Below are 18,945 nucleotides of genomic sequence, written 5' to 3' on the forward strand. Positions count from 1 at the left end.
GCATTTGCAGGCTTGCCTTCGCCTCGTGGTGAGTATTGGTGCATCTTTTACCGTTCTCTCTTGTGTGTTCCTCGCAGTATTCTTGAAACTTGTCCAGGACTGCCTGGAAGTCTCTCTTGTTTTGTCCTTGGCACTACTTGAAGGTCTTGAACATTTCTGCTGCTCTTGCACTGGCAATGGTGAGCAGAAGCTTTATTTTCTCTGCATCCGCCACGCCATCTAGGTTGGACACGACCTGGTAGATCTCGAATCTCTGCCTGAACGCACGCCAGTTTGCACTTAGATTGCCTTGGTACCTGAACTGCTGCGGAACTGGAATCTCGAACATCTTGCCTGGGTGCTGTTACTGGTAGTCACGGATTTGTTGAGTTGAACTATGTGGATTTAACAGGGCACTCCTGGAACCATGTTGCGTTATGTTTCTTCATGTAGCATAAGCTGCTTCCTTGATGTATACTCTGACAAAGGAAGGTTTAGACTTGGAGATAGGTTTAACACATTTATTGAACAGTTAACAATTCTCCTACTTAAGTTCGACTCTCCTCTAACTAACCAGTCTGCTCTACTCCATGTGGTGGGTGTGATGCTCCTGATCTGCCCCTGTCTCGCTGAGTGTCACCTGTGGAAAAGAGAAAGAGCATGTGTGCCCTGTCCTTTTATATTGGTAGCCCACTTGTGGTAGTGTCCCCTCTGGGTGTGTCTTGACTGCTCATTGGTCGTGTCCTATCTTACTGACCGAGAGATTGAATGTCAGTGTGTCCTGATGTCTCTGGTGCTCCCTCTAGTGTTTACCTAGTTGCAGTGCACCTACATTAACCCATTGTGTATTTACAGTGATGCATATCACCACACCACACTCCAAAACAAAAATAAATGGGACACATTATTTGTACTCTACATTCAAGAATTTTCACTCTTGAGCATGAAAGCTTGCATGAAGCTCAATCTCCTGCAGAAAATTGACAAGGTTAACCAGCAAGGGACTGGATTCAGTTCAGAAAGAGTTTTTGAAACTTTTCACTGGGTTGGGACGGCTGAAGACTGCATAAATTATTACATTGAGAGAAGATGCCAAGCCTGTGTCCCTGTTCACTCCATGGGAAATACTGCACCTGCTTATGAAGCAAATACAGCAGCAACAGGACGATATGGCCAAAATGGGGATCATTTCCCCCGTCATTCAACCGATGGAATGGTGTTCCGGGATGATTCCTGTGCTGAAGCCAAATAGTTTAATTCGCACCTGTGAATGAATGGAATATGCCGTATGGTTTGGAGGGTCTATGCTAGCATCCACTCCGGAGTTCTACCAGGTATGCCACACCAAAAAAGATTATGCGATTGGCCCCAGCATTTGTCGCCACAATCCTGTATTTGGAGTCATGTCTTAAGGATGATCTCAATATTGTAAGGGCTGAAGGGAGCCTTGTTTTTGGGGCCTGTTATGTCTGAATGGCTGGTGTTGCGTTCTTAAAAATGGCTTGACTTTTAAAATGGATGACCAAACAGTATGTGGCTGGCAAATTTAATAATTGAAAGTGTCTTAAAATGGGCTAAATTGAAAGAAGCCAAAATATCAACTATGACGCAATCAACAAAGCAGTGGCGAGAGAATTCCACCCATTGTCCTCGGTAATGACAGCCTGACTGCACAGTATTACATTGAGTAAAGATGCCAAGCCTGAGTGGCTGGCCACATGATGTCAACCTAGTCGACGAGCTTGAGTTATATTCTCAATCGGTACAAAAGCAAATGCTGGGAAAGCTTCAGCCAATATGCCAGGATCAATTGCGAGATGAGTGTGTCTGCATCCGTAGTTACTGTAAACAAGGGTGGCCACAGCAGAGGCTTGGTAGCAAAGTCGTAAAAATTTGTTTGAACAGCCAAAACACTTCACCATGATAGATGATCTGTTGGTATATAATCAATGATTCATCCTTCCAGACTCCCTTCAGCTGGAGATTCTCCACCGAATCCAACAAGGCCAGAAGGGCATGTGCCGAGCACGGCTCAGTCTGTAGTGTGAAGGTCGGTAATATCAAGGGCAATTGAAGAAATGACCTCAAAACTGCCAGGTTTGCATGCTGCATACACTTGCTCAGAGGGAGCCCGCCATCCCTACACAGTTCCTTAACAGGCCATGGGAACGGTTGGGAATGAATTCATTCGTGTTTAATGGCTCGGTTTTCCTGATCTTGGTTGATTACATTTCCCGATGGATCAAATTGAAGCAGTTACACAGGATCATCATAGAGTAGGTTGTTAGGTCCTTGAAAGGAACGTTTGTGAGTTATGGCATCTTTGACTAGGTGGTGTTCGATAATGGATATCCACAATTTAATGGAAAAGACCAAAGTCTTCCCAATTTCACGTTTAGCATATAGATCCACCCCGCTGCAATGTGGATTGTCCCCTTCAGAGCTCCTGATGGGCAGAAAACTTTGCACTCAACTCCCAGTGCTGCCAAAGAAATTAATCCCAGTGTTGTCAGTCGAGGTCTACCAGATGGTTCAGGACCGAGAACAATCCAACAGACGGGTAGGCGTTTGCCTACAATCTGAGCCATCTCACTAGAAACCTGCCCAGGCTAAACCGGTTTGAATCAGGGACTTGGAAAGTGTGTGTGTCACGGTCTGGACAGACGATGATCAACCAACATCATATCTGACACATCGGTGAACAGGAGGAGAGTTTTCCTCATCCCTCCAGAATCTGACGTGCTGGAAACGCAGAATACTATGGTTTCAACTCCAAACCAACAAAGCATGCCCAAAGCAACTGAGCCTACACTCACTTCAATGAAATCTGGAAGCATTGTAAAGATTCCAGGCCATATGAATTTATATAGTCAGAGACGTGAGGGTTGGAGAAGGGGTAGAACATAAAGAAAGACAGTACTGTAAATATATTGGCTATGACTTGGGGAAAGTGAAGTATAAGGGTATGTAGCATAATAAAGATCAATGTAGGACTGGAGAATAGTGTGATGTAAAGGGCCACACGGCAAGGGACCTGGGTCAGTCAAAGAATAAGCAGAAACCTGTGAAGATGTAGCATGAAGTTAGCTCCTAGTTTGGGATAGTGTGTGTTTGTGTGTGTGTTACCAATAAACACCGCTATTCAACCTTAGAAGCCTCTGAAACTCTTGGTGAGACTGACCAAGCAAACCCTTAACAACATTCCTGCACACTTGAAATATGATGGCATAATTCTGGTACATGAAGCATTTCCCACCATGGTTGATGCTATAGGCTCAGATAATAGATAGCCTAAGGGCTTTACCTCTTTTTTGTGTAATATCAGTGACAATGGACAAGCAAATGCAACATCTAAAACAACTTTATTTAAATTTGCAATTTAGCAATGTGCTAATGTTGATTTTGTAAATGTTGATTTAAGGGATAAATATTGACATAGACTGCAGGGAGAACTCTCCCTCGCCCTCTTTGAAGACATGGCTATGGGATCTATTTTCAGACATGTGTGTGTGGTGATATGCTTCATTGTAAATACACAAGGAGTTAATGTAGGTGCACTGCAACTAGGTAAACACTAGAGGGAGAACCAGAGACATCATGACACACAGACATTCAACCAATAGGTCAGTAGAATAGGACACAACCAATAAGCAGTCAAGACACACCCAGAGGTGACACTACCACAAGGGGGCTACCTATATATAAGGACAGGGCACACATGCTCTTCCTCTTTTCCACAGGCTACACTCAAGAGAGACGGGGCCGATCAGGAAGCATCACACCCACCGCATGGATTAGAGCAGACTGGTTAGTTAGATTGAGTTACTATAGTAAGATCAGCAGGAGAGTTGAACTCAAGGAAGTGAATTGTTAACATCGAACATAGAACATTACAGCGCAGTACAGGCCCTTTGGCCCACGATGTTGCACCGTCCTGTGAAACCCGTCTAAAGTCCCTGTACACTATTCCCTTATCGTCCATATGCCTATCCAATGACCATTTGACTGCGTTTAGTGTTGGCGAGTCCACTACTGTTGCAGGCAGGGCATTCCACGCCCTTACTACTCTCTGAGTAAAGAACCTACCTCTGACATCTATCCTATATCTATCTCCCCTCAATTTAAAGCAATGTCCCCTCGTGCTGGACATCACCATCCGAGGAAAAAGGCTCTCGATTTCCACCCTATCCAGTCCTCTGATCATCTTGTATGCCTCAATTAAGTCCCCTCTTAGCCTTCTTCTCTCTAACGAAAACAGCCTCAAGTCCTTCAGCCTTTCCTCATATGATCTTCCCTCCATACCAGGCAACATTCTTGTAAATCTCCTCTGTACCCTTTCCAATGCTTCCACATCCTTCCTATAATGTGGCGACCAGAACTGCACACAATACTCCAAATGCGGCCGCACCAGAGTTTTGTACAACTGCAACATGACCTCATGGCTCCGAAACTCAATTCCTCTACCAATAAAAGCTAACACACCGTACGCCTGCTTAACAACCCTCTAAACCTGGGTGGAAACTTTCAGGGATCTATGGACATGGACACCGAGATCTCTCTGCTCGTCCACACTACCAAGAATCTTACCATTAGCCCAGTACTCTGCCTTCCTGTTATTCCTTCCAAAATGAATCACCTCACACTTTTCTGCATTAAACTCCATTTGCCACCTGACAGCCCAGCTCTGCAGCTTATCTATGTCCCTCTGTAACTTGTAACATCCTTCTGCACTGTCCACAACTCCACCGACTTTAGTGTCATCTGCAAATTTACTCACCCATCCTTCTACGCCCTCCTCCATTTATAAAAATGACAAACAGCAACGGCCCCAAAACAGATCCTTGTGGCACACCACTAGTAACTGGACACCAGTCAGAGTATTTCCCATCAGCCACCACTCTTTGTCTTCTATCAGCTAGCCAATTTCTGATCCAAACTGCTAAATCACCCTGAAGCCCATGCCTCTGTATTTTCTGCAATAGCCTACCGTGGGGAACCTTATCAAACGCTTTACTGAAATCCATATACACCACATCAACTGCTTTACCCTCATCCACATGTTTGGTCACCTTCTTGAAGAACTCAATGAGGTTTGTGAGGCACGACCTACCCTTCACAAAACCATGTTGACTATCTCTAATCAAATTATTCCTTTCCAGCTGATTGTACATCCTATCTCTTATAAACCTTTCCAAGACTTTTCCCACAACAGAAGTAAGGCTCACTGGTCTATAGTTACCGGGGTTATCTCTACTCCCCTTCTTGTACAAGGGGACAACATTTGCTATCCTCCAGTCCTCTGTCACTATTCCTGTAGACAAAGATGACTTAAAGATCAAAGCCAAAGGCTCAGCAATCTCCTCCCTAGCTTCCCAGAGAATCCTAGGATAAATCCCATCCGGCTCAGGGGACTTATCTATTTTCACACTTTCCAGAATCGCTAACACCTCCTCCTTATGAAACTCAAGACCTTCTAGTCTAGTAGCCTGTATCTCAGTATTCTCCTCGACAACTTTGTCTTTTTCCTGTGTGAATACTGATGAAAAATACTCATTTAGCAACTCTCCTATCTCCTCGGACTCTACGCACAACTTCCCACTACTGTCCTTGACTGGCCCTAGTCTTACCTTAGTCATTCTTTTATTCCTGACATACCTATAGAAAGCTTTAGGGTTATCCTGTCCTGGCTTGGCTCTTCGTAGCTCTCTCTTTAGAGCCTTCCTAGCTAACTTGTAACTCTCAAGCGACCCAACTGAACCATCACGTCTCATCTTCACATAAGCCTCCTTCTTCCTCTTGACAAGTGTTTCAACTGCTTTAGTAACCCATGGTTCCCTCACTCGACCACTTAGTCCCTGCCTAACAGGTACATACTTATCAAGGACACGCAGTAGCTGTTCCTTGAACATGCTCCACATTTCCATTGTGTCCATCCCCTGCAGTTTTCCTCTCCAGGCGATGCATCCTAAGTCTTGCCTCATCGCATCGTAATTGCCTTTCCCCCAGCAATAACTCTTGCCCTGCGGTTTATACCTATCCCTTTCCATCGCTAAAGTAAACGTAATCGAATTGTGGTCACTATCACCAAAATGCTCACCTACCTCCAAATCTAACACCTGTCCTGGTTCATTACCCAGTACCAAATCCAATACAGCCTCGCCTCTTGTTGGCCTATCTACATACTGCATCAGGAAACCCTCCTGCACACATTGGACAAAAACGGATCCATCTAAAGTACTCGAACTATAGTGTTTCCAGTCAATATTTGGAAAGTTAAAGTCCCCCATAACAACTACCCTGTTATTTTCGCTCCTATCCAGAATTATCTTTGCAATCCTTTCCTCTACATCTCTGGAACTTTTTGGAGGCCTATAGAAAAGCACTAACAGGGTGACCTCTCCTTTCCTGTTTCTTAACTCAGCCCATACTACCTCAGTATTCGAGTCCTCATCAAATGTCCTCTCAGCCACCGTAATACTGTCCTTGACTAACAATGCCACCCCTCCCCCTCTCTTACCACCTTCCCTGAGCTTACTGAAATATCTACACCCCGGCACCTGCAACAGCCATTCCTGTCCCTGCTCTATCTATATCTCCGAAATGGCCACAACATCGAAGTCCCAGGTACTAACCCATGCCGCAAGCTCACCCACCTTATTCCGGATGCTCCTGGCATTGAAGTAGACGCATTTTAGACCACCTTCCTTCCTGCCGGTACACTCCTGCAACTTTGAAACCTTACTCATGACCTCACTACTCTCAGCTTCATGTGTACTGGAGCTACAATTCAGGTTCCCAATCCCCTGCTGAACTAGTTTAAACCCTCCCGAAGAGCATTAGCAAACCTCCCCCCGAAGATATTAGTACCCCTCTGGTCCAGGTGTAGACCATCCCGTTTGTAGAGGTCCCACCTACCCCAGAATGAGCCCCAATTGTCCAGGAATCTGAAACCCTCCCTCCTGCACCATCCCTGCAGCCACGTGTTCAACTGCTCTCTCTCCCTATTCCTCGACTCGCTAGCACGTGGCACGGGTAACAACCCAGAGATAATAACCCTGTTTGTTCTAGCTCTAAGTTTCCACCCTAGCTCCCTGAATTCCTGCCTTACATCCCTATCCCTTTTCCTACCTATGTCGTTGGTACCTATGTGGACCACGACTTGGGGCTGCTCCCCCTCCCCCTTAAGGATCCCGAAAACACGATCTGAGACATCGCGGACCCTGGCACCTGGGAAGCAACACACCAACCGCGAGTCACTCTCGTTCCCACAGAATCTCCTATCTATCCCCCTAACTATGGAGTCTCCATGACTAATGTTCTACTCCTTTCCCCCCTTCCCTTCTGAGCAACAGGGACAGACTCTGTGCCAGAGACCTGTACCCCATGGCTGACCCCTGGTAAGTCCCCCCCCCAACAGTATCCAAAGCGGTATACCTGTTACTAAGGGGAACGACCACAGGGGATCCCTGTACTGACAGCTTACCCCCAGCCCCTCTCACCGTCACCCATCTATCTTTATTCTTTGGCGTAACTACCTCCCTGAAGCTTCTATCTATGACCCCCTCTGCCTCCCGCATGATCTGAAGTTCATCCCGCTCCAGCTCCAGGTCCCTAACATGGTTTTTGAGGAGTTGGAGTTGGGTACACTTCCCACAGATGAAATCAGCAGGGACACTGACGGCGTCCCTCACCTCAAACATTCTGCAGGAGGAGCATTGTACTGCCTTCCCTGACATCACCTCTAGATTTAAAAAAAACAAGAAAAAGAAAGGAAGAGCTTACCTGATATTTCCTCAAACCCTGCTCCCTCTAAAAGGTAAGCAAATTTAAAGGCACTCACTCACCTTCACGACAGGCCCCTGCTCCCGCTTCCCAACGACCGTGGGGGTGGTTTTTTTTTTTTGGTTAGAGGAGGAGGTAGGGGGGGGGAAACACTGAGGAAGTGTTTCGGGTTTAACTGTCACTTGACAACAGCCCCTCCACAAACCACCTTCAAATTAGGCTGACCGCACTGCACGTATGCAAATTTCCCCGGAACAGCCAATCAGTAGCTCTGCTCTGCTGCCCTCTGCTGGATGCTTGCCTTTACTCGAACTCCTCGGGTCTCTTTCGCAGGTACACCTTCAAATTAGGCTAGCCGCACTGCACGTATGCAAATTTCCCCGGAACAGCCAATCAGTAGCTCTGCTCTGCTGCCCTCTGCTGGATGCTTGCCTTTACTCGAACTCCTCGGGTCCCTTTCACAGGTACACCTTCAAATTAGGCTGACCTAACTGTTCAATAAATGTGTTAAACCTATCTCCAAGTCTGAACCTTCCTTTGTCAGAGTACACATCAAGGAAGCAGCTTATGCTACATGAAGAAGCATAACACAACAGTGTGAGGTTAACAAGGGTTCAGTTTAAAGTCTCATGTGAAAGAAAGCACCTCCAGCAGTCCTGTTGAGTGCCAGTCTAGATTCCAATATCAATTGTCTCCAATAGGGCTTGAAGCCATGATTTTCTGACTTGAGCTGTCACCTGACTGAAGTAATTCCCTAACTTTGAGATGTTTGGTAGAATACATTAGAGTCGGAGGATCATCACTGTTTCTATGAAAGAAAAGATAATGTGTATAATTCTTTGGGTATGGCACAATTTTATGAAGATGCACATCTGTCATTTATTTTCCTGATGCGTGTGTGCAACAAAACTGACGAGTCTGAGCCTTGACTTCATGCCGGTTTGGGAGGCAGGGAAGTGCAACTGTATTTTCTTGGTGAGTCTTCCTTGTGCCAAACCTCTTGTTCCCTGAATACAAAATCTACCTACAGACTCCAAAACATGCACAGCAGTAAGTCTGTAAACCATAGTCACCATAGTAAACCATGACCATTTTCAAGTAGAACCAAGTTCATTTTGGAACTGAATCAAACACTCTTTGTAAACAATGGCCCTTAATAGATTGGGGGACCAAACTGTAATTCACATTCTCTTTCCTCTATCCTGTCATCATAGAATCATAGAATCCGCAGTGCAGAAAGAGGCCGCCCCGTCCATCGAGTCCACACCAGTCCCTGGAAAGAGCACCCCACCCAAGCCCACACATGTAAATAAACTTAGCTGTCTTGACATAAGTAGGATCAAAGGTTTGTTTTTTGATTTCAAGCCAATTAGTTTCTTACTTTTTAAAATAAACTCTTGAGCACATTCACTTCTTGTCATAAAAACTGAGACACACTCATCATATTAATAATGAAATTAAAATAGCAAACATTCAAAATACACGGAGGCTTTGATTGAAACATAGAAAATAGGTGCAGGAGTAGGACATACGGCCCTTCAAGTCTGCACCACCATTCAATATGATCATGGCTGATCATACAGATTCAGTACTCGCTCCATACCCCTTGATCCCATTAGCTGCAAGGGCCATGTCCAGCTCCCGCTTGAATATATCCAATGAACTGGCCCAAACAGCTTTCGGTAGAGAATTCCACAAGTTCACAACCCTCTGAGAGAAGAGGTTCTTTGTCATCTCAATCCTGAGTGGCTTCCCCTATTCTTAGACTGTAACCTCTAGTTCTGGACATCCAAAACATCGGGAACATTCTTCCCGCATCCAGCCTGCCCAGTCCCATCAGGATATTATGGCCAAAATTCTCCCATTGGGAGACTAAGTCCTGACGCCGGAGTAAAAACCGCAGTGTTTCACTCCGGCGCGGAGGCCGTTCCTCGCATGTGTGGTTGCCGTCCTCCCCGCGGCCGCCCCGCAAGAAATGTTGGATAGATCTTGTGGGGCGGCGGAGGAAAGGAGTTCCTCCTTCAGAGAGGCCGGCCCGCCCATCAGTCGGCACCGATCGTGGGCCAGACCCCTTTTGAGGCCCCCCCCGGTGCTGGATCCCCCCCCCCCCAACATGCCGCCCCCCCCAGCATTCACTTGCTGTTCCTGCCGGAAGCGACCAGTGTGGACGGCGCCGGCAGGAAACCCGTCGTATTGGGCAGGCCGCTCAGCCCATCCGGGCCAGAGAATCGCCGCTCGCCCGTTACAAACGGTGAGCGGCAATTCTCCCAGCGGCCAGCCGTGAATCTCGCCGCGCCGGTTTGGGGGGAGTGGGTGAATCGCGTGCGGGTGCCGGGTCGGCGTGGCGGGACTCGCGCGGCGCCCCGGCGATTCTCCCACCCGGCGTGGGGGGGGGGGGGGGGGGGGGGAGAATTCTGCCCAGAATGTTTCGATGAGAGCCCCTCTCATTTTTCTAAACTCTAGTGAGTACAAAACCATTCGATCCAGTCTTTCTTCATATGTCAGTCCTGCCACCCCAGGAATTAGTACGGTGAGCCTTTGCTGGACACCCTCAATAGGACATCCTCCTTAAACTAAGAGACCAAAACTGCACACAATACTCAAGGTGTGGCCTCACCAAGGCCCTGTATAACTGCAGCAAGACATTCCTACTCCTATACTCAAGTCCTCTTGTTATGAATGCCTGCCAGCATGCCTTTAGCTTTCTTCATCGCCTGCTGTACCTGCCGCTAACCTTCAGCTATTGTTCCACCATGACACCCAGGTCTTGACGCACTTCCCCTTTTCCTAAACTGCCACTATTCAGATACTAATCTGCCTTCCTGTTTTTGCCACCAAAGTGGATAACCTCACATTTACCCGCATTATATTGCATTTGCCAAGTATTTGCTCATTCAGCCAGCCTGCCCAAGTCATTTTGCATCCTTCTCACAGCACACACTGCCACCCAGCTTAGTGTCGTTCACAAATTTGGAGATATTGCATGCAATTCCTTTGTCCAAATCATTAATGTATATTGTGAACAGCTGGGGTCCCAGCACTGAACCCTGCAGTATCCCACTAGTCATTGCCTACCACTCTGAAAAGGAGCTATTTATTCCCCCCCCTCTGCTTCCTGTCTGCCGACCAGTTCTCTATCCATGTCAATACATTACCGCCAATACATAAGCTTTAATTTTGCTCGCTAATCTTTTGTATGGGACCTTGTTAAAAGCCTTTTGAAAGTCCAGGTACACAATATCCACTGGTTCAGCTTGTGTGCTTTACTGGTCACAACCTCAAAAAATTCCAGAACGTGAGGAACTTAAAGAAAATTGCATAATGACACTTGAATGGGGGGAGTGGGGTGTTGGTGCATGATTGAGCAAAATTGTTTGGTGGAGTGGTGTAATAAATATCCTGGAAACAGGAGAAACATCAGAGACCATGATTTCTCACCTGGGTCCTAAGTTAAGACACCAGTAATGGACCCACATTTCTCACTCTCAAACTGAATGTTAAATTCTATTATGTTATGATTACTCTTGCCTCGAGGATCCATTACTGCACTCCTATCTCATTACACATTACCAGGCCCAAAATTATTTGCTCCCTGGTTGGGTCCCAGAATGTATTTTTCTAAGAAACTGGCTTAATGCACTCTCTGAACTTATCCTTAAAGCTACTTTTGCCAATCTGATTTGTCCAATCAATCAATGTGAAGATTGAAGTCACCCACAATTATTAACGTACTTCCAAGACGCCGTTATTTCTTTATGTATACTCTGCCCTATTGAGTAACATCTATTATGGAGTCTATTAGCCACTCTGACCATTGACTCCTTACTGTTACCATTCCTTATCTCCACCCAAACTGATCCCGTATCTGATATAATCCTTTATTAATAAAGTTTACCCCACCCTTTTTTCCTTTCCTCCTGTTGTAAAATGTCAATGCTCTTGAATATTCAGTTCACAATCACCTTGTAAGCATATTCTGTAAAAGCTATCACATCATACTAATTTATTTTTATTTGCATGTTCAATTTATCCATCTTGTTATGAATGCTGCAAACATTCAGAGCCTGAAAGTACATTCTTAAGACTTCCTTAAGAAGTGAATCCAGCATTTTCCTGATTACGTATACCAAGTTTCCTCCAACCGGGGCGGCCTGGCTGCAAGAATAATGCTTTTAATTAAAAATTTAAGAAGTTATAGATAGGATGTCTCCATGTCAAACATACCATTACAGCCTGCTACTTCTCTCAAGCTGGAAGATTACTTGTTGGCCCTCCAAATTCAAGAGTTCACCCACCACCCTTAATTGGATGGAGAAAGTGTCTCCTTGCCAGTTACTTAGGTGTCCCAATAAAAATTCCAATGAGTAACTGTTTCTACCACCCCCAACCCATGAGTGGGTTTGGAAAGAATCTCCAAATTCTGTTTGCCATCCCCAAAGTCAGTCCTGTCCCAAGTTTGATTCAAGCCACAAGACCGATTTACTCCTGGCACCAGGCAGGCAACATAATTTTCAGAACTTCCTGTCACGGCTGCAGAGAACTATCTGTCTTCTTGCCTATACTGTTTTCTTTCACTGCCACATTCTTTGTCACTCATATTCTTGAATTACTTACTGCACTATGGCAATTTGTTATTTGACCTGTGTTATGGTCAATTTGCCCATGCACGCTGCAGTCCTTCTTCTCATACACAAATAGAAGGTACCTCTTACCTGTTGGTCCAAGTGAAGAGCAATGGTCATCACAACATCCTGGGTCCCCCATATCTACCTGATCGCAGGTACACTGTCCTGTCCCTGACCATTAACCAACTCTAAAGCTCTATTTAATCTAAGGGGTGTGTTTGCCTTCTGAAGCAAAGTACCTAGGTAACTGTCCACCTCTCTGATGTCCTCAATGTCTACAGATTGGACTCAACACCTCTGAACCTAAGTTGCTTGAGCTGCAGACACTTAGCACAGATAGAATTTTCTGAGATCACAATACCCTTCACAACTCTCACATGTCGGAGTTATAGAACATAGAACATAGAACGATACAGCGCAGTACAGGCCCTTCGGCCCTCGATGTTGCACCGACATGGAAAAAAAATCTAAAGGCCATCTAACCTACACTATGCCCTTATCATCCATATGCTTATCCAATAAATTTTTAAATGCCCTCAATGTTGGCGAGTTCACTACTGTTGCAGGTAGGGCATTCCACGGCCTCACCACTCTTTGCGTAAAAAACCCACCTCTGACCTCTGTCCTATATCTATTACCCCTCAATTTAAGGCTATGTCCCCTCATGCTAGCCACCTCCATCCGCGGGAGAAGGCTCTCGCTGTCCACCCTATCTAACCCTCTGATCATTTTGTATGCCTCTATTAAGTCACCTCTTAACCTTCTTCTCTCTAACGAAAACAACCTCAAGTCCATCAGCCTTTCCTCATACGATTTTCCCTCCATACCAGGCAACATCCTGGTAAATCTCCTCTGCACCCGTTCCAAAGCTTCCACGTCCTTCCTATAATGAGGCGACCAGAACTGTACGCAATACTCCAAATGCGGCCGTACTAGAGTTTTGTACAACTGCAACATGACCTCATGGCTCCGGAACTCAATCCCTCTACCAATAAAGGCCATCACACCATAGGCCTTCTTCACAACCCTATCAACCTGGGTGGCAACTTTCAGGGATCTATGTACATGGACACCGAGATCCCTCTGCTCATCCACACTGCCAAGAATTTTACCATTAGCCAAATAATAAGTTATGGCACAGCACTTGCCGTATCATGTCTGTCTACCATATTTTGTTTTCTGATTAGTTAGTTACTAATTTATTAAAGCAATACCAAGGTACAATTCCAGCTTAGAAACAAAAGAGAAAACATTCACCAACTATTGGAGGCAAAACAAAAATAATAAAAAAGCAGCACCTCCTCCCCACTCTGCACTGAAATTAAAATTCCACCTAATTCTTAAATTTAACACGCTGTTTACAAGCACTCTGTTCCATGATCTGTGTTTCACATTCAATTGTAGATCTGGACATACCAGTGTCATTGGAATAGCTGATCCCTTCCTGAGATACACCATCTATTATCTGGACCATATAATGGTTGCAATAAAAAAAACCCTAACATTCATCCTTAACGTGCAGTGGGGGTGATTTGAACCTGCACTAGCCGTGCATGGGATTGGCGGCGCGGCCAGAACATCCTGCGAGAATCGGGAAACGGTATTCTCAGGGAGATCTCGTTTCACGATTGTCCCCAGCCCTCACTGGCGCCATCATGAGGCGAATACCTCATTTGAATAGATTTACCTGCATGTCAATATTCTGAGGAGGCAACCCGTCACATGATCCTCCCTCACTAAATATTCATTATTCGCTGACGTCATGTCTGCGAGATTTGCAACAGCTTTTTAAATACGAGATTCAGCCAAGGGGATTTCTCTGTTGTTGGGGCGTGGGGGGTGAGGGGGAAAGGTGCTGGGATTCTCCTTTTGGGGCACCCTATGACCAATGGAGGGCCAACCAAGTGGAAAGTACCATCGTTCTTTGGGTCACTGTCTGTGCGGAGTCTGCACGTTCTCCCCGTGTTTGTGTGGGTTTCCTCCGACAGTCCAAAGACGTGCAGGTTAGGTGGATTGGCCATGATAAATTGCCTTTAGTGTCCAAAAGGCTAGGAGCGGTTATTGGGTTATGGGAATAGGGTGGAAGTGAAGGTTTAAGTGGGTCGGTGCAGACTCGATGGGCCAAATGGCCTCCTTCTGCACTGTGTGTTCTATGTCTCTTGAATCCCACCCAATTTCAAGCAGCAGATAGCCTACTGGGGTAATTGTAAGGCCTCAATTTTAAATTAACCATATGGAGTGTTGTGTGGGAATTTAAATACCATCATGTGTCTCAGCAGAGCTCCAAGTAGGTAATGACTTCATTGAATTTCAAAAGTCAGGGTCTTTCATTTTAATCAGCCAAAGTGATGTTACTACCTTGGCAGGGAAACCCAGAGTCAAAGATTGGCAGATTCAGGAACGTCCTGATTTTTTTAAAGGTTTATATTGGGCCAGGAAGATGAAATGTTTGAGTACAGTCAGAATTCCTCTGTAAATGTGTCTGAAAGGTATTTGTCAGCATTTGTTGCAACTGTGTCTTGATCATTGATTTCTGGAGTTCTGGGCGGGATTCTCTCAGCCCATGCCGGTTCGGAGGCAGGAGGGGGCCGCTCTACGCGCTCCCCCCCCAAGCGATTCTCTGCCTGGGATGGGTCGAGTGGCCGCCAAAAAAGCCCGAGTCCCGCCGGCGCCGTTCACATCTGGTCTTACCCAGCGGCGCCTCGGCGTCCATCCTGTCGGGATGGACCTCCACCCAATCGTGGGTTGGCCTCTCCTGGTGGGAGTCCTTTTACTTCGCGCAAGTCCCAGTAGCCCTACGCCATGTTGCGGCGGACCGGCGCGGAGAAGGAAGCTACCGCATGTGCGCGTCGGTCACAGCGCGCATTCGCGCCAGTCACAGCACGCGTGTGCAGACCCACATTGCCCATTTGACGCTGGTATCGGCAGCTGGAGCGGAGTGGGTCACTCCAGTGCCGTGCTGGCCTCCTGTAGGGCAGAGGATCGCTATACTTAGCGGTCTAATGACGCCATCGTTAAACTCTCCAGTTTTTACAACGACGTCAACACTCTGCTGTCAGAAGGGAAAATCCCACCCCATGTTTTCCAGGTTCTGTCATGATAATTTTATCAAAAATAGTCATGTAAGTTCTAGAGTCACTGGCCTCATCACAGCATTGTGCCAGAGGTCAGGAATATGTCAGTGAGGATTTGGAACTGCAACCCTCATCCCCACCCACCTGCTTCATCATTTAAACGTGGACTTGTGTTCCAACTCCTAACATAGCATATTTAGGGAATTTGACAGTTTGAGTCATCCAGAATTCCATGAAGCAAAGCAACCATTTTTTACCATCAATATTTTTTCATTATCCAGTGCACTCATAATATGCTTCATGCTTACCACTTTCCTGTACTTTGACTTTGGTACTCATCTTAATTGTGACTTCTGATTATTTGTAGCTCCAAACAGATAAATGGGTGGAACAGTGCAAGGCAATGCAAATCCCATGTTCTGACGATTTCTCTCTGACAACTACTTTGGGGGATGCTGTAAAAATTCGAACTTGGAATATTGCTGGATTACCTACTGACAGTTTTTCCATTGACAATGGTATCATCATATCGTAAGTAGCAAACAGTTGATATAAATGATACCAAACAGGTAGTATAGATGAAGCCTTGCAATTAATCATTTTGCTTGTAGGTTGCTTCTAGAATTTAAAACTAGCAACCTCATAAGGGCAGGGCACCCTCGGGCCCAATACCCGGCATGAACAACCTATCACCTTGGCACCCTGGTAGAGCCACCTGGGCACCCTGGAAGTGCAGGCTGACACTGCCAGGGTGCCCAGGCAACAGTGCCAAGGCACCAGACTGGCAGTGCCTAGATACCACCCTGCCCAGAGCCTGACCATCAGGGACTTGCGATGGCCTGGGAGACCCCCCAGGTGCTGTTATGCCTGGTCCTTGTTTGTGCGGACCAATGCTAAATAGTGTCATGACATGGTCTTCCAGGTGCAGCCGTTCGGTCCTGGGCCTTGGGAGACTATGGCGTGATCAAATTTAAGTGAGGTTAACTGATCAGTTAAATATGCAAATATCGATCCCACCCAGTAAGGCCTAACATCTCTCAAGATCTTGTTAAATCTCACGAGGCGTTCCCAGCATCAAAAATCCCGCGAGAGACCTCTCAGGCAATTTAAGGCCTCCTCCCGCACAGTTGCGCCCAATATCCGCTAACATGAGGGACAGGAACAGCAGTTAGATAATCAGTAGTTCGATAGAAGAGGGTCAATGGAGCAGGAGTTGGGTTCCATAGATAAGAATGAACATGAAGGGAAATAGGAGAAAAATTAAAGAAAGGTTAGGGCAGGGGAAAAATTGAGGGGAATTTTGACTTGGTGGGTTAGGGAAGAGAAGGAAGCAGTAAAAGCAAATAATCAAATGGTCTAAATCTTAAAACAAATAAGGCCATGGACTCCTCAAACTTATATGGGATGGAGGGGGCAAGGAAGAAGGGTTTAAGAAAGTACATTTAGCTTACCTGCCTGTATGAACTTTACCTTGTCTCAAATAATGATCACCATATCTAAATGTGGTTGCGTAGTCTTTAGATTCTAAATCCTGGCATTTATATATTTTTCCAATTTTGTTCTATTGCTGTTTTCACTTGCTATGTCCCTTAAGGTAATATGATTTTGTAATTTTCTTCACAATATAATGAATATTTGATTCTGCCATACCTTTTTAAAGTATGTTGAGGAGTCATAAAATCAAACTATTTTGTTAACATCATGTTGTTTTCTGTTACAGTTCTATTCATATTACATCCAATTAATAGAAATTAAATGCAAATCGCACCTTTAATGTTGCATAAAACCTTTGACTCCCTGCAGGAATGCTCGAAGATGGCCATTAATGATAGATCCTCAAGGTCAGGCGAATAAATGGGTAAAAAATATGGAAAAAGCCAACAGCCTTCATGTGATTAAGCTCAGTGACGCTGACTTTGTAAGGACTTTGGAAAACTGCATTCAGTTTGGCACTCCTGGTAAGTTACAGATATGCAGTTTGTAAACACTGCCTAAATGAGGTGCAATTTATCATAAAGAAAAGTAACTTAAAACGTATGATTGAATTTACATAGGAAATAACTGAACTGGCATTCTTTCAGCATGCGCACAAAATAGCTGCATGTGGTTGGCAATTTAAAATACTATTGTGAGAAATTAGAAAGCATAAGAACAATTAATCTTATCATTTGAGATACAACAACAAATTATGTTATTTTTTAAAAACACTATTTAGTATGGTAATCAATAGTCATTACTAGTAATAAATTGTTTACAATTCTCCTTTACAGTTATACAAATAATAGTTAAAAATCAAGGTATTCAACATTTTAAAGAAAATGCTAATCCATGTTTAGAATTTGGGCACCATTATCTTCATGGCTAGAACTGTCAAACAAAGAGTCAAACTTCTCTTATTCAGAACAGCCCTCTTGGTTAGCATTACCAGTAGATTCATAGAATCCCGACAATGTAGAAGGAGGTCATTCAGCCCATCAAGTCTGCACTGACCCTCTGAAAGAGCCCCACCATACCCCTGTAACCACACCTTACCTTTTCGACACTAATGGGTAATTTAACTGGGCCAATCCACCTAAACTGCACACATCTTCGGACTGTGGGAGGAAACCGGAGCACCCGGAGGAAACCCAAGCAGCCACGGGAAGAAAGTGCAAACTGCCCACAGACAGTCACCCGAGGCCGGAATTGAACCCGGGTCCCTGGCGCTGTGTGGCAGCAGTGCTAACCACTGTGCTACCGTGCCGCCCATTGGTAGCTTCCCACACTGTTGATATTTTAGTGATATTCTTTACAGCTTGATGTACAATCTTTCATGGGGTGTAGCAAGTACCTAAACTTGTAATGAATGAATTTGCACACAAACTCTTTGCCCGGTGTGCTGGAAAGGAAAATCTGCCTATTTTTCTTGGGCTGGTGCAAGTCTCTCATTTGTACAAGTGCCAACCAGAAATATGTTTCTCTGTTTGTTACAAAGAGTTCTTGTTTGTTAGTATTTATAGTTCATGTTATTTTAGTGGAATGGAGCAGGGTGGTGGGTGGGGATTTGGGAGGTGTATCTGAACCAGGTCCAGGTCCAGGGTGGGGCCCCAGCACAACCGACTCATTGGATGAGCCAAGTGAGTGAAGTATTACTGAAATAAAAGAGACATGCCGTAGCTTTTCATTTGCACTCATCAGCACACTTTGTGAAAATACCAGTGTGAGGGGGCAACAACAATTTACACTGTGTGAGAAGAGAATGCTGATTGCTTGACATGGAAAAGGCACCAGTCTGTCAGTCGCCAGAGGCAGCTAGATGTCGGAGAAGGCAGCGGCAGCATCATTGACAGATGCTTGAGGCGGCAGCCCATGTGCAGGGGCCCGTCGCACACCCTGAGGACCTGGTCACCCATCAGACCACGGAGGGACCCAGAGGGGAAGGGCAGTGACAGCTCAAGGTGTACAGGCGTTGCTGGTCGTTTGAGGACAGCGCGTGCTGCAGGAGG

The 18,945-nt window shown here is 45.6% G+C and overlaps 1 protein-coding gene across 2 annotated transcripts in view; it reads left to right on the plus strand.

Moving 5' to 3' along the window:
- dnah7 (dynein, axonemal, heavy chain 7) overlaps positions 1-18,945 on the plus strand; it is a 498,762-nt gene that overhangs the window by 334,752 nt on the left and 145,065 nt on the right. For both annotated transcript variants that reach the window (XR_005459743.1, XM_038789116.1), the window contains exons 46-47: positions 15,828-15,991; positions 17,264-17,418. Coding sequence is in view for 1 of the 2 variants with exons in the window: in XM_038789116.1 (XP_038645044.1) it covers positions 15,828-15,991; positions 17,264-17,418 (319 nt within the window). In the remaining variant the exon portion in view is untranslated. The remainder of the gene's footprint in view (positions 1-15,827; positions 15,992-17,263; positions 17,419-18,945) is intronic.

This window comes from Scyliorhinus canicula, chromosome 2 (genome assembly GCF_902713615.1).
Source record: "Scyliorhinus canicula chromosome 2, sScyCan1.1, whole genome shotgun sequence".
NCBI lineage: Eukaryota > Metazoa > Chordata > Chondrichthyes > Carcharhiniformes > Scyliorhinidae > Scyliorhinus > Scyliorhinus canicula.